We start from the raw sequence: 25,772 nt of genomic DNA on the forward strand, positions 1-25,772 counted from the left end.
CACAGTCAAATGGAAATCACCTCTTTCTTTAAAGAAAATGGGCATATTGTGTGAGTATGTAGAAAATGAAGGAACTGGCTCAGGTAGTGAGTCAAAAGAACTTCCCTCAGGCTGTGGACTCCCATCCACATCTACTGCTGGGCTGGAAGTGGAAGTAGTTGACTTGTGGACTTAAATGGCTGCAGAGCAGTTTGTGAGTGGGTGCTATTCAGATGGCTGCTGGGACAGCCAACTTCCCAGATAATAAGTTCTGGATTCACAAATATATCCTTGTCCTGTCATTAAGCCACATGGAACAGTATGGTCCCTATATGTCTGGGACCAGTCTAACAAGCCTGGGTGGCAAATATACATCTTCCCTGCATTGCCCAGGTACCTCCCCCACTGCTAATTGAATCCTTGCTGGTTCTGTTTCTTTCTGGCTTTTTTCCCTTCTGTTCTTCTCCTCTTCCATTTGGCTCAGCCTCAACCCTCATTGCACCACAGAGACTCTAAGAAAACTCTGGTAACTCTGACTGAGGAGAGCAGCCACATAAGAGTCTTGCACACATTTGGTCTTGATCATTGTCCAGCAGAGGCTGGCAGCTGCCAGCAGATTACAAAGTGGTCTGTGAGAATCATCTGTGGGGCACATAAGAGATAGCTAAGAAAAGCAAAGTAATTATGCGACAAATTTTCAACCCAGCCAAAACTTCTGCAGCTGCTGGAAAACAGCTAGAGCAGAGGTGTTCACAAACCAAAAATGGTTTTTTGGGCCAGTGAAAACCATTGCTTTGAACTGACTCTGGTTTCCTTCAGCCCTGACTCTTGTAAAACCAGAGAAGTCTGACCTGTGGCAGCTGTACAGATTTGAACCACTGCATGGAGCCAAAGAAACACTTTTTGAGCAGCTCTAAAGCTCCCAGATCCATCAGGTCAGGATGCAACACAGCCCACTGTGAGTTAAACACCCATGTGGCGAGGCACTGTTGTCTCCTGGTCCAGGAGATGGCCTTGCCTGTGAGATAACTCAGCAGTGCTTAAGAAATCTAAACAGCTGAGCAAAACCATCCTCCAGTGCCATTCTGTGTCCTGTTCAAGCTTCAGCACAGCCATGCTGGAGACGCTGGCCAGAGGCACACCCTCAATTGAGTGTACACAGCTTATGGCATGTAATATTGCTGGATCTGCTTCCAGCTCTCCACATGTGATTATTTCCCACGTGCTGCTAAAAGTGCCATGATTCTCTTCATAAGGAGAGCCCTTCTGACCTGTAGGGGATAGGAGGCATCTTCAAAACACAGTGAAGTTGGACTGTGCATTGCCAGGTTTGGATAACCAGGTGGTATCAGGGCTGTTTTCTTTCATGGCCATGAACTGCACACACAGGTGTTGCTCAGACCATTCGAATCTAACTTCAAAAAGATTTTGGGGGCCTCCTCTGCTATACTGGGAACTGAATGGGCAAAGCTCTGCTCTTTTTCCTGTCTAATGGCAATGCCTTCCCATGAACTGTGCAAGTAGGACCTGTGCTGAGCTTCGGAAGAGGAATAATAAATGATGATAGGGCAAAACTGACAAGCACAGTGGTACACAATAGTTTGGAGCACCATATACCAGCAACAAAGGACAACTTCCCACCACATCTCAGCAAACGGTACTTCCAGTAATTTAAGGTTCTTTAAGCAATTTTTGAGCAATAATGTTTATTTTAGTCAGATAGGATGGCTCCAAACCACTGGTTTACGCATCCAGGACTTGGAAAACAATGTGCCTGTCCTTCCAGGACAGCAAAAAAGCTGATCCTGGAAAAAGAGGTGCCTGTCCTTCCAGAGCAGCTGGGCAGCCGCTGTGGGCAGTGGGTGCAGCACGAAGGGAACACTGTGTGCTGCCCAGGGAACACTCCTGGCACCAGCACATCCTGAGTCAGACTTAGAATATGAAACAAATGGTTTGAATTCTCCCTTCAAGGGCTGCCGTTCTACGGGGCTGCCAGCAGCAGCATTTCAGCCATTCTTGGCAGCAACTCACTGCCAAAACGGAGATGCTCTCTCCCCCCACCCCATGTGTGTGTTTTTTGGGGAAACTCAGGGGGATCTCACTGTCTGTGGTTTGGGCTGTGTGGGGAGTACACGTGGGTCCATGCCAGCAGTGGCAAAGCACTGTGAGGACCACCAGCAAATCGAGTTGCACTGGATCGCTTTTACTTGTAATGTTCAAAGTTGGAACAAGGTGACGACATGGAGTACGGATGTACCACAGTGGGATTTGAGCCATATTAGGTTTTCCCTTCCTTTGTTTTTGTTTATTTTTTAGGGGTGGTGGGGTTTTTTGTTGGTTGGGGGGTTGGATTTTTTGTTTGTTTGGTTTAGGGTTTCTTGGGGGGAAAGGTTATTTATTTTTGCTTTGGTTAGGGTTTTTTTTTTTGTTTGGTTGGTTGGTTGGTTGGTTCGGTTTGGGGTTTTTGGTTTGATTTGTTTTTATTTTTTTTTTTGTTTTGTTTGTTTGGTTGGTTTGGTTTTTCTTGTTTGGTCTAAACTTAGATAACTGATAAGGATAGTTCTGTTTTTTACACGGGAAATACCAACTTTTTTGGAACTGAGAGGCACGTGTGGCCGTAGGGGAGCCAGGGACGGCGCGGGTACGAAGCTGATGAGGCACCCAGTGAGGCAAAGATGCTTCCACACGGGGCAGCGAGCTGCGAGACCGGGAGAAGGAACTTATCCACCCGCGGCTGCCGGGACAGAGCGACGCGAGCCAAGCCGGGGGTGCGGTGGGATGGGATGGGATGGGATGGGATGGGATGGGATGGGATGGGATGGGATGGGATGGGATGGGATGGGATGGGATGGGATGGGGAAGGGATGGGGAATGGAGAGGGGAGGGATGACGGGCGGGGCTGGGATGTGCCGTGCCGCTCGGAGCCGCTCCGGGGCGGTGTCGGTGGCCGTGTCGGTGTCGGCGATGGCGGGGATGGCGGAGGCGCTGGCCAAGGAGCGGGCGGTGGCGGCGGGCGCGGGGCGGCACGACCGCGCTGTGCCTTACCTGGGGCAGCGCTTCGGGGAGCTGCGCCAGGACTGCCTGCAGCAGGGGCAGCTCTTCCAGGACCCCTCCTTCCCCGCCGGCCCCGCCGCCCTCGGCTACCGGGAGCTGGGGCCCCGCTCGCACAAGACGCAGGGCGTCGTCTGGCGCAGACCCACGGTAGGGCGGAGGGGAGCGGGGATCCCCGGGAGCGTCATTCCGCAGGGTAGCCCGGCTTTTGTCCCCGCCGCTCCCCGTAGATGTGGGTGATGGAGGGGTGAGGGGGCGGTGGGTCGGGTCCGGGTCCGGGTGCGGGTGCCCAGCGCGGTGCCAGCTCTCCCCCGGTGACCCCGTTTCGTGCGGCTGGGGATGCTCAGGGCACCGCGGGCTCCCCTTTGCTCCGGGGACAGCCTGGCAGCGTGACTTGGCTCTGCCTGGAAAACAAACAATTCAGAAAAGTCTCATTCCTCTCCACCCAGACAGAACTCTCCGTGTGGATAAATCTCTGTGGGGTGCGCTTGGGGCTGTCTTGTCTGATAACTCTTTCCCTCACAGAGCCGTGAGTTGACCGGCGTGCGGTTTATTCCCGAAGCAGCCTTGCCAGCCATGGGAGCCACCGGGTCGGGTGGACTCCGGGGTGCCTCCAGGCACTTCTGAAAGATCTTGGTGTAGTCAGTGGTGGGGAGGTAATGGCAGAGCAGTGTGTGCACGTGTGTGAAAATGCAGGGCACCTCCTGGCACGTCCTGTGAAGTGAGATGGCTGCACACGAGCTTTGGTCACCAGCTCTCGTTCACATTGTGCTTGGTGTGTTCTGGTGCCCGCACCCATTCCTGCCCTGCTCCACCTCTGTGGTGTTCATCTGCTGTGGTCAATGGTTTGGTTCATTTGCTGCAAGTGGGGCCTTGTTCCCCGCCTCACCTGCAGCTGTGTGTAATGCAAGGCTTGTTCTGTTCCCAGGAGCTGTGTTCCAACCCCCAGTTCATAGCTGGTGGAGCCACTCGCACGGATATCTGCCAAGGGGCCTTAGGTAAGGTGGGGGCAGAAAGCTGAGTTTTCCATGCAAGTGCTCCCCGGGACACTAGGGTTTATACATGGCTGTAACTCACTCTGTAAATACCTCCTTTTGCATCCTACCTCCTCCATTCGTATCAAACCAGACCTTTCTCACCTTTCCTTGGCATTTGCAGGGGGGTCTGCGTGCATGGTGGCTGAGCACGGCTTTTCTGTGTGCACCAGGCAGGGGTGGCACACGCTGGTTTCCTGATGGCTTTTCTGATCATGGCCAGTTCTTTCACCTTCACATCCATGTGCCTGAGAGCAGCCTGACTCATTTCTGCCTTTAACAGTCTGCTTGGAAGAGCAGATGTGTGCATCTTCCCCAGTGGGAGAGCGTTCTGCTGAGCAGGAGGAACCTCCTGAAGCCTGGGGGGATGCTGTAGAGAGAGAAGTTGTATTGAAAAGAAGGATTCCTGCTGGTTGCCAGCTCTCGAGGAAGACAAAACTGGGATCTTTCAGGAGGGCTGGGCCAGCCTGTGAGCCCTCTGCTTTTGCCATGGCTTCTGCTCAGGTTGTGCAATGGCAGCCCCTTGGTGGGGCTCTCCAGGGGAGCTCTGGGAGCTCCCAGAGCAGGCAAGTGCCAGGGGACAGTCGGGAACAAATGGCTTAGCCTGGCTGTGAGTGCCCAGCTATCCCAGTCTGGAAACCACCCTCCTGCCTTGCCTGACTTCAGAAGGGGTTTTGTGTGGACGATGTCTGCAGAGATATGAGGTGAAGAAATCAAGTGAAGTGAAGTGAAAGCAGAGGGCTCCTATTCCATAGCAGTAGTGAGAGGGTTTTAGATTAGACAGCGTGGTTTAGGGAAAGCTCTCCTGTAGGAAATGTGACTAATATCAGCTGTGCTGTGCTGTGCTGCTGCAGCTGGCAAAGGAACCAAGTTCTGTTTGTTTGCTTTCAAATATTCACCATATTGCAACTTCTTTGTTCCTAGTCCCACTGCTGCTATTTGAGGGTTCATGCCCAAAAATGTAACAGGCAGAGAAGCTTATATTTTGTGCTTATGTTTTCATCCAGAATTTTTTTAGGTTAGTGCTGTGACAACAAGATGCAATTTGTACCCCAAAAAAAATCCATGACAGCAAAAATACTTAGATTATAACCTGGTTCTCCTCATGCCCCAATATCATCAGTGGTGTGGGTTAGGCTCTGTTGTGCCTTGGGTTGTTGCCAGTGTCACCAACTTCCTTCCTGTGCTCTCTCTGCCCAATATCATGTCTCCCACCACAACTGTTTTGGCATGAAGCATGTCCCAGTGCTTAAACACACGTGCCAGATATCTGTTATCTCATTTTATTGTGAAACTTTATGGTAAGAAGTTCTTTGAATTGAAATTAAAGTTTTCTGTGATGCCATTTCAACATCTGGCATTTCTGTAGAGATGCTGGTTTCTGGACTGACTTAGTTGCTTTCTGCCTTCTGCTTTTCCAGCTTTTCTCTGCAGATGATGTGGCAGCAAGAGCATGGGAATGAAAGACTTGAAGCTTCATTTTCAAGTTGTGAAATTGCTGTTTCTAATACCTACCTCTGTTCTAAATTGATGAAAGGATTTGCTGCCCTAGTGGTCTTTGGACCAGTCAGATGTTCTCGTGGGGTTGTATGGTATCACCAGAGGATATGAAGTGACTCACAGCTGGCATTTTTGTTCCTCCTGACTATATTTGAATCAGAGGTTGTCAGTGTTTTTGTATCTCCTTTTTCACTGTCACTAAGCACTCTATGACTCTCCTAGCTGTTTTCTCAGGAATCTGGGATTTTGGTATTGTGTGACAATTGTTGATTGAAAATTAGATACTTTTGATCTTATCTCTATATAGCCACTGAGTTCCTAAGACCCTGGAGGGAGTCTTTGCTCTTTCACACAATGGGGCTGGCAGATGCACTGTCCAAATGCGCTTTTTTTTCTTTTTTCTTTTTCTTTTTTCCACTGCTTTATCTGACACTAGCATTTGTATTGATAAATTTGCTTAAGCTTCCATTTACTTGAACTTTGTATTTACTTTGAATGTTCATGTCCCATCACATTTTAGGATGTTATAGAGAAGATTTTAGTCTCATTTATCCCCCAAAAAGCTTGACCAAAATCAACAGACCTGTGCCCATGGGGAGTTTCACTGCTGCTTCTCAGCCCTTCAGAACATCTGGGAGTACTGCAGGGACAAATGAGGTATCCAGAGCACACAGACCCACCACATTTATGTGGCAGTTTCTTGGTAGGGAATGTATAATCAAACAGCTCAGCTAATGAGCAGGGTTTCTTTTAGCTTAGGAGTCTTTGGGTAAGTGCATCAATTTGTTTCATTGCTTTTTTGACCTGGACTATAAGAAACTGTGATGCATATAAGGCATAGCTGGTCATTAGTGCAGCAAAGGTTCTACAGACACCAAAGTTTTGCCCCTTGGGATTTGGATTAGCCTTTATTCTGGCCTTGTGAGGAGTTTTTTTGTTTGTTTTTGGTTTGTCGCTGTCTGGTTTTGTTGTTGTTTTGTGGATTTTTTCCTTAGGAGAAACATTTGAAGGAGAGTATTTGGAGTTGGCTTTGCAGTATCAGATCTGCAAAGTCAGTGATGGTATTTGGCTCCAAATGGCAGCATATGGGATGTGGTGACTCATTACATCTGAGGGGAGGATCCAAAGCCAGAGAAGCCTGGTTCACCCTTAACCACTTTTTTTTAGAGTGGGTGTCACCATGGTATCACAACACTGGGCTGCAAACAGCACAGGATCTCCCAGCTGCTGTTTGGATGCAGGTGTCTCCTCCTTACGTAACAAATGTGTGAAAAAATAACAAATTGAATATGTTGAATTTCAAAAATCAGACCCATGGTTTTCTCATGCTGACAGCCACTCTACCGCCTGTGGGTTGCCACAGCCTCATATTTGCAACCAGAAAACTTCCTGGAGTGCTGTGGTATTAATATAAATATATTCAGCAGCTGTTAATCTAAGACTGTTTTAAAATAATGATGAGTCTGTGATTGGCAGAAAGTACATTTTTCCTTTTTCCCCATACTCTTACATGAGCTGTGCAGTGACCAGAGGAGCTGCCTTTTGCTTACAGCCCTTCAGGCATTTGATGGGTGTGTTTTGTTTGTCTTTTCTTTCCAGAATGGCTAATTTTAAGCCCTTACGGCTATTTATGCTTGCTTTGCAATTACTTATTTTTTCCTAACATTCTTGTTACAGCTAGAGATTAAGTAAATGCAGAGATGGGTATATGGAAATAGCAAGTAAAACATTGAAAGTAGGAAAAAGTAAGCATGACAGGACAAAAAGTAGCACTTCTTGTTAATATGTGTTACAGATAAACTCACAGCCTGATAATACTCCCTTTTCTGATAGCCTCATTCTGGCTACCGTTTATTTACAAAAATTATTTATGATTCATGTAGCCTTGCTAACATTCCTTTCAGATTCTAAGCAACCTTTCTGTCAGCCCTCTCCTTGGCCTTTCCTTCCCTATCAAAAGGAAAATCACTATCAAGAGCCTTGCAGAAGCACCAGTTCTGAAAGTTCAGACTATTTGGTAAAGACGCTGCTCAGGCTTGCTAAGTGCAGGCTAAAATTCCTGGTGTAATCATAAGATCTGTTCTCACCCATGGTCTGAATTATCAGGTGTGCTTTTAGTGATGGTTGTTCACAAAGGTAGAGATGATATCCTGGCTGTTGAGCACTTTTAAGTGTGGAAACCAAAGGATGTCTTCCACGTATGCTGCGGCTGCCTTTAAACCTCAAAACGTTGCCCAGAGTTGCCAGAGTTAAGATTTGTGTTTGACTCCAAATTCTTGTTAGAAACCAGTATAAAGTTCAGCTGAGAGATTTTACAACAGGCTGTAATTTCAGTCTGCCTTGTTGGGGACGGCCAGAAAATAAAGGAAATTCTTTTCAAATTCTGCTTATGGGCGTGGAGGTCCTCCGGGGGGAGTTTCTCCTTGAATTTCCTGTGCTTCTTGCCTCCAGGGGAAACATGACTCAAAGAAGTGTTACAGCACTGAAGTGTATGTTCACAATCTGGAATATATCTGATCAGCTTCTTGACCAAGCCTTCCTGAGCTGCTGTGGCCATTTGAGTTGTTCATCTGTTCTTCCCGTGCTGCTCCCTGCCTGCCCAGCCCCTGCCTGGGTATGGAAAAGAAATACTAATATTTCTTGGGAAGAACGGTGCAACAGCTGCCTTCTAAGTCAGACTCTTTCCTCCTGGCCCTGTCTTTCCCAGCAAATGCCTTTGCAGTATGTAGTGCTACCTCTGGATGCAGCTCCCAGGGAAGAGGGTCTGAGCTCCTTGGAGGAGGCTGTGAGAGGAGTCACCACTTTGCAGGGTGAGATGGACGTGCTGTGACAGAGTAGGGAGGGGAATTTCATCATTGCTTCATAGTCTGGCACAGGAGAACAGCAAGGTGACTTTCCTGTTTAAAAACTTCTCTGACACGCTAATTTTTCCACTGCAGTACAAGCAGTCAGAGGCAGGGCTGAAGGGAAAGTTTCATGTTCAGTCCTTCCCCTTCAGGCTGCGAAGCAGTGTAAGCACCTCAGGTTTTGAAATTATCCTGCAATTTCACCTCTTCCACCTTTCCTGAGATGTGAAAATACCTGTGGGGCAGGTGTATGTCACAGAGCTGCTGCTGGGGCAGCCTGGAGGGAGCTGCAGGTTGTCCGTGTTCCAGCTGGTGTTGTCTGAGCAGTGATGGATTTGGGCCTGAGGATGGACCTTGAGGGCTGCTTTAGAGTTAATTCACCCTGAGACTTTCTCCCATTTGTAGAGAACTCCTCACCCCATGAGCTTTTGAGCCTTTTCCCATGGGAGAGAGGTGGCTGTGTAGGGACAGCTGCTTTGCTGGCTTCTGGCTTGCTGGCAGCTGTGGTGGGTTCACACACTGAACCTGCAATCCTGCAGTCCAAAAGTGGTGTTTGTACCACTTAATTAGTGAGTTGTCTTTTTTTTTTTTTTTTCACTTAGGATTAAAAACATGAAGGAGATGATATTTCTCATGTTCGGGCTTGGTTGTTTATTAAATCTTATTTGAAGTACAGAGATTTTTGTAACACTTCTAGGTACTAGCTAAAAGGGAGCAAAATGGAGATTCAATTTAACCAGTTACAAGGTCTCTTAAAGCTAAACAGTCTAATAAAGAACTAACACTTATATTATTTATACTTTTGATTTAACAACTAAACTTTTGTGACCTGCAGTGCAGCGCTAGCTATCCAATCAGAAACTACTACCTGACAGCTGAAGAAGGAAGAAGAAAAAAAAAATCATCTCGTCTCACACCTATTGCTATATTATAAAAACCTCAACTTCCAAACCCTTCACCATGTGAAATCACACACTTCTCTTTTAACTACACACCCGTGACTAACTCCATCACTTAAATTTGGAAGCTTTCTCCAAGGCCTCAGGTCAAAAGCAGTGTTCTCCTGGGGCTCAGTGCCAGAAAGCACAGAAAGCTCAAAACTCCCAGGTTTTTGGGTTCCAGTACTGCAGGATTCTTTTGGGGGATCTCTTGTGCAATACCTTTGTAAGCGCTCAGCTCACAAAGCAAGGGAACAGCAGATCTGGAAATGGTAACAAGGAGTTTTGCATGGGGCTGTGGCAGCCAGGGCATCCTTGGGGTCTGTAAATCTCTGACGACCTCACTAATGGGCTGCAGGAGGGAGGCCCGTGGCTGAGCAGAAAGTTTAACTACTCTGCTAAAGTGAAACTGGCCTCTGAAAAGAATTACAGAAAGTAGAGGTGTAGTGTTTATGGAGCTGAGGTCTCCTCCTCCCTCTGCGTGGCAGGAGACAGGATGGAAAAACACTGTGCAGGCAGCCTGTGGTGTGCAGGGCTGGTGTGTGTGGGCTCCATGGCCGGCAGGATGAGGAGCTGTGCGGGGCTGGGAAACAGTGCCTGCCTTCAGACCCTTCCTGCCTCTCCAGTGACTGTGCTGGAGACTGACTGGGACTAAACAGAGAGACCTCAAGCAAGAGCCTCCAGAGATGTGCAAGGTGAAAGGAGCTCCTGTTTGCAGGGAGGCTGTCAAGAGACCTCAAAGGGAGCTTGCCTGCAGGACAGATCTCTGGAGAGCAAGGCAACATGTTTATTAAACATGGAGAAAGGAAAAAATGCAGCCTGTGCCTGAGAAAACACTGTCCCTTTGAGGAGAAATTGCACCCCTAAGTGCCTGTGCGTGCCCACAGGCTCTTTGCCTTTTCTCTGTGCTGCTTCCTTTCACTCAACTGAATATTAAGTTTTCTTTCCAGCAGTGCCAGAATGGGTGATAACTGTGGTGGTAGGTCAGAAAAAGCCTACTTTGCCATTTTTTTTTTTTTAAATTACTTTGGTCTTGAAGAAACACTTGCCTGGATCTGGAGGGTATTTGTGTTCATATATTTGATCAGTCTCAGAGATAAAGTCATGGGAGGGATCATCCTATCCCAGCTGAGGGAATTATTGCTTATAATGCACAATCCTGAAACAGTGCAAAAACTAAAGTTTGAATAATGAATGCTGTCTGGTTTGGGTTTTGTTTTCTCTTTCTTTTTACAACAGGGGACTGTTGGCTCTTGGCTGCCATTGCTTCTCTCACCCTGAATGAAGAAATTCTGGCCCGTGTTGTTCCCACAGACCAGAGCTTCCAGGATAAATATGCAGGAATTTTCCACTTCCAGGTATGTGGAAAACAGCCTTTTCCTGTTAGCTCCTGCTCTTGGGCAGGAGCCAGTGTGGCTGGATATGTATCCACATGTGATGTTTCCTGACATGGCTTTGTGGGATGTCAAAGAGCCAGACAGAAAAAAGGAGACATCTAAAAAGGGTGGTGGAAGGAACAAGGCCATTAGTCCAAGCTCTGGGAGCAGGGGCTGCCTTTGTGGTCCTCCCTCCCTGAGCAGAGCCAGCTGAGTATGTACATCCCTGCACAGGGACCGGGATTGCTTTTCCCCGGGGAAATTGATGTTCAAAGATGAACATCCTGGTGATGGGAGCGCCCAGCACAGGAGGTGATGGATGTTTGTGCTCTCTTTCCCTCAGTTCTGGCAGTATGGGGAGTGGGTGGACGTGGTGGTGGACGACAGGCTGCCCACCAAGAACGGGGAGCTGCTCTTCGTGCACTCGGCGGAGGGCAGCGAGTTCTGGAGCGCGCTGCTGGAGAAAGCCTACGCCAAGTGAGTGGGCCCAGGCTTCCTGCTGCCCCATAGCATCCTCAGCTGCATGGATACTGTGCATTCCAAGTGTCAGTCTGCTTATTAACCTTTGCAGCTTCTGGGGCATCCCACAATGGCTCCTTTGGTACAGCTTTGTTGACAGATGCCTAAGACAAGGAGCCAAAAGCACCGGATTTGTTGCTAGCCAAGAAAAGTGGCTCTTGCACCTCGTGGTGAGGCTGTTCCTGGAGCAGCCTTTGGTCAGCAGGGCCTGGGAAGCTCCATTTCATGTGCTCTATGCACCTCTGAGGGCTTGGCAGCTGCAATGCTTCAGTGTGCAAAGCACATCAGTACATGTGCCCAGGTCTGTGTTCAATGCTCATATCTGGATCTCCATTTTTGGGTTGGCCAGAGAGGAGTTCTAGCCTCTAACTCTACTGTTTTGAATTGACTTAAGAAATTTAGATCTGCTGAAAATCAGACCCATAACTGTTAAAGGAATTTAAAGACTGGAACTAAAGAGGCAAATTATTTGGTCTTAATTTTTTTAATATATTGTTTTTTCTTCAGATAGCGTTCATGATTTCTGCACCTGCAAGGTGTGTGCATGACTGTATAATATTTTAAAGTACAGAAGTCTGAGAAGCAAAGCTGAATGGAGGGGCACATTTTTGGCTGCTGTAATGCTCCTGAAAGCAGAAAGGCTGTGACAGCTGGCACACTGAGTGCCTCTCCTGAAGGAACAGGAGAGCAGGAGCCTGATGGGTGTGTGTATGTATGTGAGAAGAGAACAGGGAGCCTGACAGTTGTGTCTGTCCCCCCTTTTGTGCAGGCTGAACGGATCATATGAGTCTCTCTCTGGCGGCAGCACCACCGAAGGCTTTGAGGACTTCACTGGTGGCATTGCAGAATGGTATGAGCTGCAGAAGCCGCCCCCCAACCTCTTCAAAATCATTCAGAAGGCGCTCCAGAAAGGCTCTCTCCTTGGCTGCTCCATCGATGTGAGTTAGCAGGTTTATTTCTGGGCTCTTGCTGTGCACATGGGCTGGGGGTGCACCTGCACCTGCAGGTGCTGCACTTGCAGGAGCTGCACACAGGATGCCAGTCCTCTCTGCCTATGGTTCCCTGCTCTACCTTGTGCCTGAAGAATTTTACCCGCAAATGTGACCCAGGCATGTGCTCTTCGTGGGGGCTAGGCTGAAACTAAACTTCATTAGTTCGTGTACAAAGCTCATTCCCTACCTTGTGCTTCCTCTGTGAGACCTTCTGCTGTTTAGTAGGTTCATGGTAAGGAATCACACAGGGAACTTGTTAGGGGTCCTGATGGATCCTAAGAAAGCCTTAGCTTGGCAGCAGGATGGCATAGGCTGAGAGGGTTTGGACAGAGCTGCTGCTAATGGCTCCTGCAGTCAGCTGCTCAGAGGTGACAATGTCCATCCTTGCTGCAGCCTTTTTGTTGCACAGGTTTTGCCTAAAACGTTCAAAAAAAAAAAAATGGGCTCTGTTCTTGAAGCAGAGAGGCTCAGACTGTTGCCAGACCTTTAAAAGGTTTTATGGGAAGACACATTGTCAGAAGCTGGACCCACACGGGAAAGAAAAGAGGAGCTTTGGCTCTGCCTTCAAGGATTCAGCATTGCTTTTAGCCCTACTGAAATGAATCTAAGTATTGTTATTGTGGTAATCACCCTCCTCCCAAATGAGATTGCATCTTAGTTATGTCTGAAGGGAAGGTAAATTGTCTACAAAAATTCCATTCATAATATCAATGTAAGTGTTTCCTCCCATTTTTCAAGTTAAATCAGAGTCCCAGGAGAGGGAAGCTTCCCAGCAGGAAAAGTGCTTGGTTAATGTCAATTTGACCTGATGGTATTTTCAAGGCCTGTTTTACTCATTTGTATTTAGATAAGAATCTGACATCTGGATTTTTGCCCCAGACTGATACAAATCCCTTGGGTGGGTGGTGGGGAGAATAAATACATTATGTTGTTGATAAGTGCTGGCACTTTCTGTAGTGTAAATTATCTGTTGCTGAGTTCATCCTTTGAAAAAAAAAACAAAAACCCTTGTAAAATCTTTCCTCTTCTAAGAGCAATAGGGACACAGAGATTAAGCATTAAATGCAGGGTGTGCTGTGGGGCAGAAATAGGCTATGAATTGACAGAAGGAATCCTGCCTGCTCAATCTAATCCTCTCTTTTTGTTCAAATATGCTTGTTTAGAGGTTACACACTCCTGAAATGGTGGAAACACAATGGCAGCCCCATGTTTCTTAGGTGGTTAAACACTCACTGTCTGACAAGAAGTGACTTTTCTCTGCAGGGTTTAAAGGCCAGACTGCCCAAGCAGTGGCTGTGAAAAATTGAGAGGGAGATGTGCCTTCAGGTACAAATGGCATCCAAAGTTCAGCCTCTTCCCTTGCTGCTCTGCAGGGCAGATCCCGGGGTGGCAGGGCTGGGGAAAGGGAGAGGAACCTCCCACCCTGCTTTGGAGCTGAAGGGGGTGTTTTGACCCTGAAATTTGCTGGACCTGGGGGTGATCCTAGTGTAGCCTCAGGACAGTCACTCCATTTTTCTCCTGGCCCCTTGAGAATATGGAACTTATTGTGTGTATCCCCTTTGGAGATGCACAGGAGTGGCTGCACCACACCAAGTGTTTTGGAGCCAGGAGTGCTGCAGTGCCAGGATTCTGGTGTGCATCCCATGCCACAGGCAGGGTCCCTGGGGCTCCAGCACCACCACATGTGCTGCTGTCCCCCCTCCCTGCTCTGTCACACTTGTTGCTTTTGTGCAGCAGCTAAACCACTACTGCAGCCTCCCAGCAAGATGAAAGCCCTGCTGGAGGGGGAACCTTTGTTCTGCTGGGTGCCCTGCCCATGGGAAGCTGCAATCACTGATGTCCTTTGCTCCTGCAGATCACCAGTGCTGCAGAAACAGAAGCAGTCACTTCCCAGAAGCTGGTGAAGGGACACGCGTACTCGGTCACCGGGGCACAGGAGGTAGGTGTGCCACCCCAAGGGGCAGCAGGTTTTGTGCGTGGCAACCACAAACCCATCTTCAACACTGCAAATTCTTAATGTCACCCATTTGGCTGAACTGGGTTTCGAGTCTCTTCTTTCTGAAGGAGCACTTTAATTAGTTGGATGTTTTGGATAAGCACAGATTTGCCTTCTTGGGTGTTTGACCAAATAAAACTCCTGTTATTTCATAAGTATGGCTATTTCCCACTGAGCAGGGTGGTGGGCAGATCTGTGCAGAGGGTATGCTATCCTCTGCTGCTAACCAGGCATTTAGTGCAGTTCTGTACAGCAGGCCACACTTTTTTACCTTAGAAGCACAGCAAGAAATGTCCTGAGGAAAAAGAAAAAAAAAAAAAGAAATAACTTTTGGAAGTTCAGGATGAGGTGTAGAGAGCTTCTGACTTGCTGTGCTGGTTTGTGAGTGTGCATTTGGTCTTCTCCTCGCAGCAAAAGCGGGGAAGAGGGAGTTTGTTCACCTTAACTCACAAATAAGTATGATTTAGCCAGGCTGTTCCTTTGGAGATCTGTGCAGACTATGTAAGGGTAGTTCACCTGGGGTGTCATCTCTGGGCTGTGCTGCTGATGCTGCTCTGCAGCTTTCTTGGCTTCAGGCTCCAGAGGTGCCTCAGATGAGTGCTGTGTGCCCCCCAGAAACAGTGGGTGCTCCCAGTGGAGCTCTCACAGCCGTGCTTGGTGTGGCCTCTGTGTGTGTGCAGAGACAGCAGGTGACAGGAGGGGCTGAGGCTGCTGCTCTGCAGGGCATTGGTGTGGCCACAGGGGCTGTGGCCAGTCTGAGTGTCCTGACTGTTGTAACAGGCTCCTCTTAGATATAAGCAGGAGGGTAAAAAGGTGTTTGAATGTGAAAAGACAGTTTGTACCTAAGTGATGGCTTTGAGAAATATCTCTGTACCTTCTTTTTGGATTTTGTATAGCAGTTTTACATCCCCTTAGCTTGTAATCTTATCAAAGGTGATTTTTTTTTAGCAGCACAAATCAGACATTTTGGTTTCCATGGGCTTTGATTTATATAATGCTGTAAAACTTCTCTGGACAAGCCTGGCTGTGTGAAGCTCACTCAGAATCAGTTGGACTCAGGTCTTTTGGACCAGATGCGTGCATGTTGTCACACCCAGGACTGAGATACTTGCTCTGTCATGATTTTAATTACTGTAGCAGATGAGGGAGGGAGTGTGGTGCTGAATCCCTGGTAACTCTCCGTACACTTCTGATCCCATCAGGTGAACTTCCGAGGCACAGTGCAGAAGCTGATAAGAATCCGAAATCCCTGGGGAGAAGTGGAGTGGACTGGGAAATGGAATGACAAGTGAGTCATTGTTGCCAGTAGCCCTTTACTGCAGGGATGCAGTCGTGTTTCTTGCTTTTCTGTCTGTTCCCTACATGAAATTCCTCTAGAAGTTCTGTCTGGATGTGGTGTTCACATGGAACTGTTTCAGAGGGAAGCATCCCCTCACTGTCTTCTCCCTTGTAGCCATCACAGGATGTGATGCCTTTCATGCAAATTCCAGCCTTTGTGTAAGATGCAGTGATTTAGTTGGTGACACCTAAAAAGCTCCCTGTAGCTTCTGCTTATTTAACAGCCTGGATTCAGCAGTGAGCTTCTGAAAACTCACTTTCTAAAAGGGCTTTAAAAATCCATTTCTGCTGCTAGCCATGAATGCTGGAGTTTACTCACTTCTGTGGCTGGGCAGTTTTTATTCTGACTCTTTCTGTCTCAGTCCAGGCATTAGCATTTTCTAACAATAACACCCTGTTTTTCATCCTTACCTTGGATATTTGAGAAGTGAGGTATTTCATGTGCCAGGTGCACCTATTTTTAATTCTGCAGTGGTTTGAGAATTCTGGAACTGCTAAAACTTAGATCTTGTGGCAGAACAGCCACATTAGGGTTCCACCTTTCCCATAGGCTGTAGCTGACGTGGGCTTCTCTTCCAGCTGCCCAAACTGGAGTGGTGTTGACCCTGAGGTGCGGGAGCGGCTGACCAGGAGACACGAAGATGGGGAATTTTGGTGAGTGTCACTGGGTTCCCATTCCAGCAGAAGGGAATATCAACTGCTCTGCTTTTATTCATGCAAAGAAACTTGTCCCCGTTTGCTCTCCAAGACGAGTGTGAAAATTCACCTCAAACCCTGGTGCTAAATCACAGTGACAGGGAGGGAGGATGGACGCGGTGGTGATGGAAAACCTGTCTCTCCTGAGAAGACACTGCCAGTGGCATTGCCTCCCACAGGATGGCGTTCAACGACTTCCTGAGGCACTATTCCCGACTGGAGATCTGCAACCTGACTCCAGACACCCTGGCCAGTGACAGGTACAAAAAGTGGAGCCTGCTGAAGCTGAATGGGAACTGGAGACGAGGAGCCACCGCGGGGGGCTGCAGGAACTACCCAAGTAAGAAAAACTGGGGACACCTTTTACTTTCTCTGGGAGCTTTCAGGAGATGGTTTGGGATGGCTTATGGGATATCTAGGACTAGTCTCGGAAAAGTGCAGGCGTCTGGGAAATGTGGCTCCCTGATGAGGGTCCCTTGTGGTTGTAAAGGCTGGGGTGGGGCTGGGCAGGGCAGTGCATTGGTTTTCTCTTCTCACTGCTGATTTTGGCAGTCAGAGCCACATCTGTCCCAGCTGACATGTTTAAATATCATCACGGTTGCTGTCAAAGAAGCCCCTGAGCAGTTTGCTTGAATCCATTTCCCAGACACTTTCTGGACGAATCCACAGTATTTAATCAAGCTGGAGGAAGAAGATGAGGACCCTGATGATCCCGAGGGGGGCTGCACTTTCCTCGTTGGGCTGATCCAGAAGCACCGTCGGAAGCAGAGGAAGATGGGGGAGGACATGCACACCATCGGCTTTGCCATTTATGAGGCAAGGAATTCTATACAGGAATGTGGGAGGAAAAGGGAAAATCATTCCCCCATAAATGGGATAGTGCAGCTCCCGTGCTGGGCTTTCCAACAAAACTGAGATGGGTTGAGTTGGACAGCAGCTGCAGCAAGGAAGTTCTAAAGAAACAAAAAGCTGGATTATTGTCTTGCTTAGCCCCTGTCTCCTCTCCTGCTGATGGAGAGGTCAGAAGGACAGGAGTGCAAAAGATGAGATGGGGAGAAATAGTACAGAAATTGAGTCTACAATAAAAACTGTGGTGGGCTGCAGGGAAGAGATTCAGCAGAAAGCCACAACCAGCCTGGCTGTGGCTGTGGCTGTGGCTGTGGCTGTGCCCACATTGCCCCAGGTGAGCCTCACCTGCCTCAGGCATGGAGCTGGGAGCTGAGCCAGCACTTGGGTGATGTGGGCTTAGCACTCACCTTCCCCTCAAGCCAAGTATTTTTAATTTTTTTCCCCCAAGAATGTGGATGTCCTTGCTAGGTAATGGTGAAAAGAAGATGGAGATGCCATTCAACAAGCATATAACTCTCTCCTTTTCTTCTTGCAGGTGCCCCCAGAGGTATGTGCCATGGGTTGGTGGTCAAAGTGTGCAGCTGGGGCTCAATAGCTGGTGGGAAGAAGAGGTTCAGAGGATCCTACCTCACTGCAGGACATGACTGCACAGTCTACAGTTAGAGGCCATTTATTCTGGAAGGGGTCTTGACCTCGCATTGCATTTTTAGAGGGTCCTGGATTGGGATAAGAGTGTTCAGTGCTGCAGAAGCTGCCCAAAGCAGCTCTTCTGCAGTTACCCTCCCAGCCCAGCCCCATGCTTACTCCCCCAGAACACAGCTGCTTTTTCCAGGTTCGCAAGGAGTTCATGTTTGACTCATGAATAATATTCCAAGTAGGTGTTTATATTCATTTCCCCAAGCACCACCTCTTTTGATTTCTCTCTATTTCTACCTGCAGGCAGCTAATAATACACCCTGGGGGTCACAGAGGAGTGGCAGTGCAGCAGTGCCTCTGAGCTCTTGCTCCTCAGAGGAAGGACTGATGCTGAGCAGAACCCCTGGGTAACCCTATTTCTGGGTTTGCTGTCCCTGTGAAGGTCTGTGCATAGTAGCTGGGGCATCCTGTGGCTCCTGAGGCTGTGCCCAAACCAGTGGCTTTTATGTAAAGTATGGTTTCATCAGGAAAATAAATGGTGCTAATTAAATTTATGTACCTTTTTAATGCCTTAGCAGTGCTCTGTCACTCACCCTAGTAGTCCAAGTATTTCTTTTCCATAAGAAAACTGATTATAGCTACAGTCCCATGACTCTTTTCCCCTAAAAAGTTGGAGTTTTCTCTCCTACTGTTCAGCAGGTCTGACAGGTTTTTAAAATTCTTTCTTCATTCTTAAAAATCTGGAAGGACAGGAAGGAGGAGGTTTCTGAAAGATGCACATTCCTGAAGTTGGCTTCTGGAGCTGAAATAGCCCACCTGTAAGAGCCTGCAAAAAAGAGTCTGTTCTGGGAGGTCACAGAATTATAGAATGGTTTGGGTTGGAAGGGACCTTAAAGATCACCCAGCTCCAACCCCGTGCCATGGGCAGGGACACCTTTCACTAGATGTTACACACCAAATATATGATTTTATTTTATTATTTTGTTTTGTTTTATTCTTGGAGCCCTGGGTGAGCGGGCTCTGCTCTAAGGCAGCCTGACCTCAGAGGCAGAGCTCAGCTGCAGGTGGCACCAGCCCTGGGGACCAGAGGGACATGGCTCACATGTGCCATCTCAATTTAAAGAAAAATGATTGGTGGAAGAATTTGCCCAATTTCTTCAGCCACCCATCATCATCTGCAAAACAAAAGCATGACCTGAATAATTTATTGCAATGATCTACAAAATACATTTGCAGCCACATCTCAGGAGTCCCACCCCCTTTCTCTTCTTTTTCAGTTCTGTCAAAGTGACGAGGTTTTTTTATTATTATTTTTTATTTTCCCCAGACACAGCTAACTGACACATCTGTGATATTTTTAATTTGTAAACATGAACACATGCAGACTACAGTGGGTCCCCTTTTTTCCCCTTTCTTTGCTTTTCCTAAGTTTTCTGGCCAGACAAATATTCATCTGAGCAAAAACTTCTTCCTGACCAACAAAGCCCGGGAAAAATCCAACACTTTCATCAACCTCCGAGAGGTGCTGAACCGGTTCAAGCTCCCTGCAGGAGAATACATCATCGTGCCCTCCACCTTTGAACCCAACAAGAATGGGGACTTCTGCCTGAGAGTCTTCTCTGAAAAAAATGCCAACTCCACGTAGGTACTTTTGGTGACTGTATTACAGCAGTGGGCACATGGGGGCTATCACTGTTGTTGTTGTTGTTTTTAGTGGTTTTGTTATCCCTATTACTATTTAATTAAAATTAAAAGACTTAGGCACGTCACATCTTGAAGAGCAGCTGGGCTAAAGCCTGAAGAAGGGGTGTGGGGTCTTTTGCATTGAGTTGCCCTGATTCAGAGCAAGCAAAACCCTTCCTCTGTCCTGGAATATGTTGCTGTATATTCCTGCAGCAGTGAGAAACACTGGATGTTTGTTGTGTGAGGACACATTCAGCTTTTGACGGGCCCTTAGGAGTGTTTGGGCACCATCTGTGGCTCTGGTGCTCCCTCAGCATGAGATGCGTCTGAATTACTTTAGGGCTCTCACTTTTTTTGCTGTTTTAATGAAGAAATGATGAGACAAAGTTTGATTTGTATCCAAGAACCTGGTCCTGTGCTAAGTAGGCAGTGACCCAAAGGGTTATGTGTGCCCCAAAATCCTGTCTGTGGCTCTGCAGGACATTGCACGATTTGTGCTGTCTTTTCAAACTCTTATTGCATGGCTGGCAAAATACAGCTTTCCCTGTGCTATGCAGTGTCTGTAGCTGATTAATCCAGTAATTTTTGAATGCTCATTGTTATTTCCATATTTTAAAGCATCTCTCTTTAACTGAAGCTTGATGGAAAAGCATCATAAACATGACTTATTTTGATTTTAATATTGATTTTTTTGTCTTTCTAGGGTGATAGATGATGAAATTGAAGGCAATTTTGATGAGGTACATCAAATTAAATGTTTGAAATTGAGCTAATTTTGTTGTAAGGGGGGGGGTTGGAATCCCTGTTCAGGGTGATGTTTTCTATAGGCATCATCAAGAAATGTTGTCCCACTTTGGGAAAATGGGAAAAGATCTTTCAATATCCATAGCTGGGTGTCAAACAAATGTTAATATCATCAGGAATGTAATGGAAACAAGTGTTGTCCTTTATCTAGAACTTGGACTTCCAAGGCAGAAGTACACTCTGAAGAGTTAACTGGAGCCACAGGGAATTCCCTTTGCTCTCCAGGAATCCAGGAGTGCAGCTTTCAGCAGCAGGGCTGTTTCTGCATGTCATGCTGTTTCCAGGAGTAACTAGTGGCTCACCACATGTTTAGTCTTGCTGGAGCTGGGGATGCTTTGCCTACTAATGCAGCTACCCCATGTGTAGTGGGTGTTTTTTCCAGAATTCACAATGCCAGTATTTTGAGTTGCCCCTGAAGATAAAACTGAATAAAATCATAGTAAAAACTGCTTTGTACCTTCAACCTTACCATTTGAATTTTTTACTAAGGGCAAGGAGATGCATTAAGTCTTTCTGAGGCAGAAACTTTCCCCCTTTTGATAGTCTCTGTTTCTGTCTTTTAGACTGAGATCAGTGAAGATGACATCGAACCCAGCTTTAAAAAGCTTTTTGGGCAGCTAGCAGGAAATGTGAGTGTTTTTCTGGTAATATCTTACTGGCTTGGTGGGTGAGTGGGTGAGATGCCTCCCTCAGGACAGAGTTTAGTTCTTGTGCAGAGTCAGCTCTCAAATGTGAGCACAGCTGTGCATCCCAGGATCTGTGCAGTCACCCACCTGCTTCCACAGCGGATTTGTGAGCACTCCTGGTGAACAACCTCTGCTCCTTTTGAGCTGTGGGCTCGACTTTTATCTCTGCAGGGCCTGAATTCTGTCCTTGGGCAGAGCATATGGCTGGGCTGGACCTTCTCGCCAGGCTGCTCTTGCCTCGGGCACACCTTGCTGCCAGGTTTGCTAATCTCTGGGAATTGCGGGTGCTCCTGGGAATGGGAGGTGGGGAGAGCTTCCCACTTGCTTCCACTCCAGGGAACTGAACTCAAAGGGGTGTTTGAAACTGGCCAGCTTGCCCAAAGGAATCAGAGGCTGCAGATGGTGTCTGCAGCTCACAGTGGAAAATTTGTTTTCTTCTTTTCCACAGGATGCAGAGATCTCCGCCTTCGAACTGCGCAGCATCTTGAACAAAATCCTGGCTAAACGTGAGTGCCTTCCTCTAAGAGTACAGCTGCAGATGGCCACCAGCAGGCTTCCACCGTGGCCATGGGAGCAGAGAGGGCACCTGGGCAGGGTCAGAGCCTGGGCTCTGCCCCAGCCCTGCTGCTTGGTTCTCCATATGGCCACAGCCATGTGCTCTCTCTGCTGCTTCAGGGGGCTGCAGAAACACTGGGACTGTGCCAGCCCAGAAGGTGTTTCACAGGATGTGTGCTTTGGCACGGTACAGATGGGTGTCTTTTATCCCAGCATCTGCCACTGGGAATTGGCTGCCAGGAAGATGGATGTATTTGAATAATCCTTGATAAAAATCAAGAGAGGTATTGCTGCTGTTTTAGTATTGAACCACCCAGGAGTAATTCAGGCAGGTCTCCCTAAGGAGGAGGAAAAACTTTGAAACTCTGGGCTTCTTTTTCTACGAAGAGATTCTTAGCTTGGCTCTGCATTATTTTCCTTCCCATGAAACAGTGCTCAAGAAACAAGTGCCTGGAGAAATAAGTGTCTCTTTAATTTCCAAAGTGAAATCTTATCAGGCGGTCAGGGCTGTGGTGTATGTCTGTGTCCAGCAGCCAGCAATCAGCAATGGGGTGTTGCTGGCTACCAAGCTTGGCTTCATGTTCAGCTTTTCATGAAGCCACCTCCCGCTGACCTCCATAAGCTGGAAGTCCACAGAAGCCCACTTTGCAGGCAGACAGTAAGAGCAGGAAGGCTTTTGTCTCTGTCTCTTGCTCCTGTAGCACACCTACAAACCAGACTATTCAGGCTGTTTGCTTGGGGACACATCCAGCTCACTTGCCCCCAGAGCCTCTTTGTCAGCTCATAGGATGGCATCGTTGGAAGCAAATAAGTACTGGTTGGAGAGCTCATGAGCTATTTAGGAAGGTGCTGTGGTACAGCATGAAGTGATAATCCTGTCTTTTGCTTTACAGGCCAAGATATTAAAAGTGATGGCTTTAGTATTGAGACATGCAAAATAATGGTTGACCTGTTAGATGTATCCTTTAAAGCTCTTCCTAAATTATATTCCCCCTTCTGTGCCTTTGCTCCCCAGTGGGTCCATCCTGATGTACTGATGGCTCCTGAGGTGGAGAAGCTGGCTTTACCCTGATTCCCCTGAAAAACCCACTCCCTTGTTATTGCTGTTCACATGTGTGTTATCCCAGGCAATGGGAAAATTCATTATCGAAGTCTGCTTGGAAGCCTTCCCAGCCCTTGGGTGTTGTGGTTTAGCGGGACAAAGTCATGTTTGTGCTGGGAAAAAGCACCTGACTCTCAGCATGGTGAAGATGGCCTTGGCTGTGGGGTTGTTTCACCTCTCTGTTACCAGGCTAGAGTTGGTAAGAGTGTGACAATGCCATACAGACTTAGCAAATGGAAAATGAGGGAAATAAGTATGGTGTTTTGACATGCCATACAGGAAGCAGAGAATACGTGGGATTTTAGGAGCTCTTACTCCTAAGAGCACAGGCAAAAGTGTAGTATGAAGGATCAGGTCTAAGAATAGTTGTGTTCAGCTTCTCTGTGCAGTGGGAGTTGAATTACAGAGCTGGAAAAAGGGAAAATTACCAACACAAGATGATACTCTTCTATAATTTGGTGTAAAATACAGCAATACATAGCAACTCCTTGGCAAGTTTTGGGAGCAGTGCCATGACCAGGTTCTTTTGTTAGCTGTTTGGTCAAGACCTGAAGGTCTCCAAATAGCAGACCTGGCTGTAGCTTTTCCTGTTTATAATCCAGGCTAAGGACTTGTGCTCCAGTAACTGCAGGTGTTGAAGCCACTATGCAAAACAAAATGGCATCATCCTGGCTTATTTATACTTGTAGTGGAAAGAGAGACCTGCAGCAGGAGTGCAGGAAAGAGCTTGTGAACTGGTCATGATTTAAATTAATGATCTCAATGATTTAGAAAGAAATCTTGGACAGCAACTGTGTATTCAACAGTCCTTCAGAGGGGACTTGAATCCCTTTTTTGTTTGGATTTTTTTTTAAGTCACAACTGCCCATGCAAGTAAGCCCAGCAGAGGGAGAGGAAACCCCTTTTACTTCCCTCTGAAGAAACTTCCTTAACTCAGAGAAGAATGATGGGAGTGGCAAACTGGGACTTAAGGAGTTCCACACCCTCTGGACAAAGATTCAGAAATACCAGGTAAGACAACCCCTTTGGGAGAACAGTCACATGCAGAAGTGGCTGTAGACTGATTTGTGCCATACAGTGTGCACAGCCACCTTTCCCAGAGCAGGGGCTGTGTGTCTGCAGTCCCCCAGGTTTTGTCTTTATCTACTCTGGCTACTGCTTTAAAAAAAATCTTACTTTTTAAAGCCACTTTTAGAAGAAATGGATGTAAGTACCAGCTCCTTCAGACCAACATTGCAAAGTGCTTCAAGTAACACGCAGGCTGCATTTCAAAATGTTTTGCTTCTTCCAGAAGCCAAACCATGCTCTGAATTATTATCAAGGTTTCACTTTGGGTTTTGTGTTTTGCAGAAAATTTACAGAGAAATTGATGTGGATCGATCGGGTACGATGAACTCTTACGAGATGAGGAGGGCACTGGAAACAGCAGGTATTTATATTGATCTGTCTCTTTATAGGATTCCATCAGTTCCAAGCAGGGTTGAGAGATGCTCAAAACATGGAGTCCCATCCTAACTTACTGAATTTTGGGCACTCTGGAGCCTTCCCTTCCTGCCACCACGCCAGATGAGACATTTATTTTCGTACCCATGTTTACTCTTTGGAAATAGTCTCTTTTAAATCCTTGGCATTGTATTTTCAGGGTTCAAACTGAACTGCCAGTTACATCAGGTCATTGTGGCTCGTTTTGCTGACGAGGATCTCATCATTGACTTTGATAACTTCGTGCGGTGTTTGATTCGGCTCGAAACCTTGTTCAGTGAGTATCCACTCAGCAACCAGACAGGTTCTGCTGCCTTGTGATTCCTGCAGGATAACTGTCCAGGCAGAAGCCCAGGATAAGGTATTCAGACAAATTCAAGCCTGAGATACTCATCTGGCTTCCCTGCAAACAACTCTATGTTGATTAAAAAATATTAGACAACAAGTAAAAATGTTCAGTCTTGCTCCTGCACAATGACTCTTGAGTGGCCCTTTCTGATCTGGGGTGTAAGCCATTGTAAGGTTTTAAAATCTGGGACTAAATTCCTAATTGATACTGAAGCACAAGGAAAGGGAAGGCTTTGAAAATTAGTTCCTGTATTTAACTCTTGTCTGTCATCTCTCTCACCACAGAAATGTTTAGAAAACTGGATACGGAGAAAAGTGGGACAATAGAATTAAAACTTGTTAATGTAAGTTCATTTAGCTCTAAAACATTTAATTTTGGGGGAAAACCTGGGGCAGGGGTAAGATGTAGAGTGTTTCCTGCTCCATTCTGACTGAGAATGGCTGGTTCTAAGTACTCACATTTGTGCTGGATTTATCTACCCTGTGTATTTATAAGCAGCCTTAGAAATGTTACCTTTTAAAAATGTACCTACATCACAACATATTCTCTAACAGACAAGGTCACTTGCACCAGAAGCCCTTTATCCCTTTGCTAGCAGTAATTTTGGCTTCTTCCCTGCTTTTTTTTTCAACAGAGCAAAATGTAGGTGCAGTTGTGTAGGCAAGACTGATGGTCTTGCTCATGTCTGCTTCTTCCTGCCCTGTGTGTGCCCTCTAGAAAGGACTAAGTTTGGAGAAAACTACCCTCCTACATGTGTTTGACTTCCTTATTGCCTAAACATAACTCATTTCTGAACCTAAGTATCCCAAAACTCTGATTTAAATGAGACGCAAATTTAAATCGCTCAGGAAAGATCCTAAAATTACTTCAGTAACAAATAGCAGGCTGACAATATGCTAGAAATGTGACTATGCATTCTTGCTAGAGGTCTTTTTACTAAATTTAACCTGGTTTTCCCCTCTCTCTTGTTACAGTGGCTGTGCTTGACTGTCATTTGAGCCACTGGTATCAGCTTGAGACCTCAGCAAGAGCATGATCAGGTGAAGATAATCAAGCTGCATACAAGTAATATCCCAACATGAGTGTGCCTTAACTTACAGAGCAAGCAGATTTTGCATGTAATTGCAACAAGAAAAACATTCTACTTCCACAGAAGAACGTGCAAGCTCATTTTTTCTTTTTGTTTCTGATAGTCTGTGCCTAATGTTATATAGCCTCAGGACAAAGGCTTTAATTTAGTATCAGTCCTCAGTGCAAGGTTTGAAAATACTGCTTTGCTAATATATTTGTGTTTAAGGCACTTAAAGGACTTCTGGAAGAAAAGCTTATTATAGCTTGACAATCTGGTTTTAAAAAGTTCT

At 46.9% G+C, this 25,772-nt stretch overlaps 1 protein-coding gene across 1 annotated transcript; it reads left to right on the forward strand.

Annotated features, from left to right (window-relative positions):
• The first annotated feature begins 2,943 nt into the window (after positions 1-2,943).
• Positions 2,944-25,409, forward strand: CAPN2 (calpain 2). The gene is made up of 21 exons (XM_062489041.1): positions 2,944-3,180; positions 3,959-4,028; positions 10,588-10,706; positions 11,068-11,201; positions 12,013-12,181; positions 14,091-14,174; positions 15,434-15,519; positions 16,149-16,223; positions 16,445-16,605; positions 16,912-17,081; positions 17,650-17,661; positions 19,180-19,391; positions 20,137-20,173; positions 20,801-20,866; positions 21,372-21,429; positions 22,372-22,436; positions 23,523-23,591; positions 23,931-24,009; positions 24,223-24,339; positions 24,696-24,754; positions 25,386-25,409. Exons 1-21 carry the CDS (start codon positions 2,944-2,946, stop codon positions 25,407-25,409), a joined length of 2,103 nt encoding a protein of 700 aa, XP_062345025.1.
• Positions 25,410-25,772: the final 363 nt, after the last annotated feature.

Source organism: Cinclus cinclus, chromosome 3 (assembly GCF_963662255.1).
Source record: "Cinclus cinclus chromosome 3, bCinCin1.1, whole genome shotgun sequence".
NCBI classification, from domain to species: domain Eukaryota; kingdom Metazoa; phylum Chordata; class Aves; order Passeriformes; family Cinclidae; genus Cinclus; species Cinclus cinclus.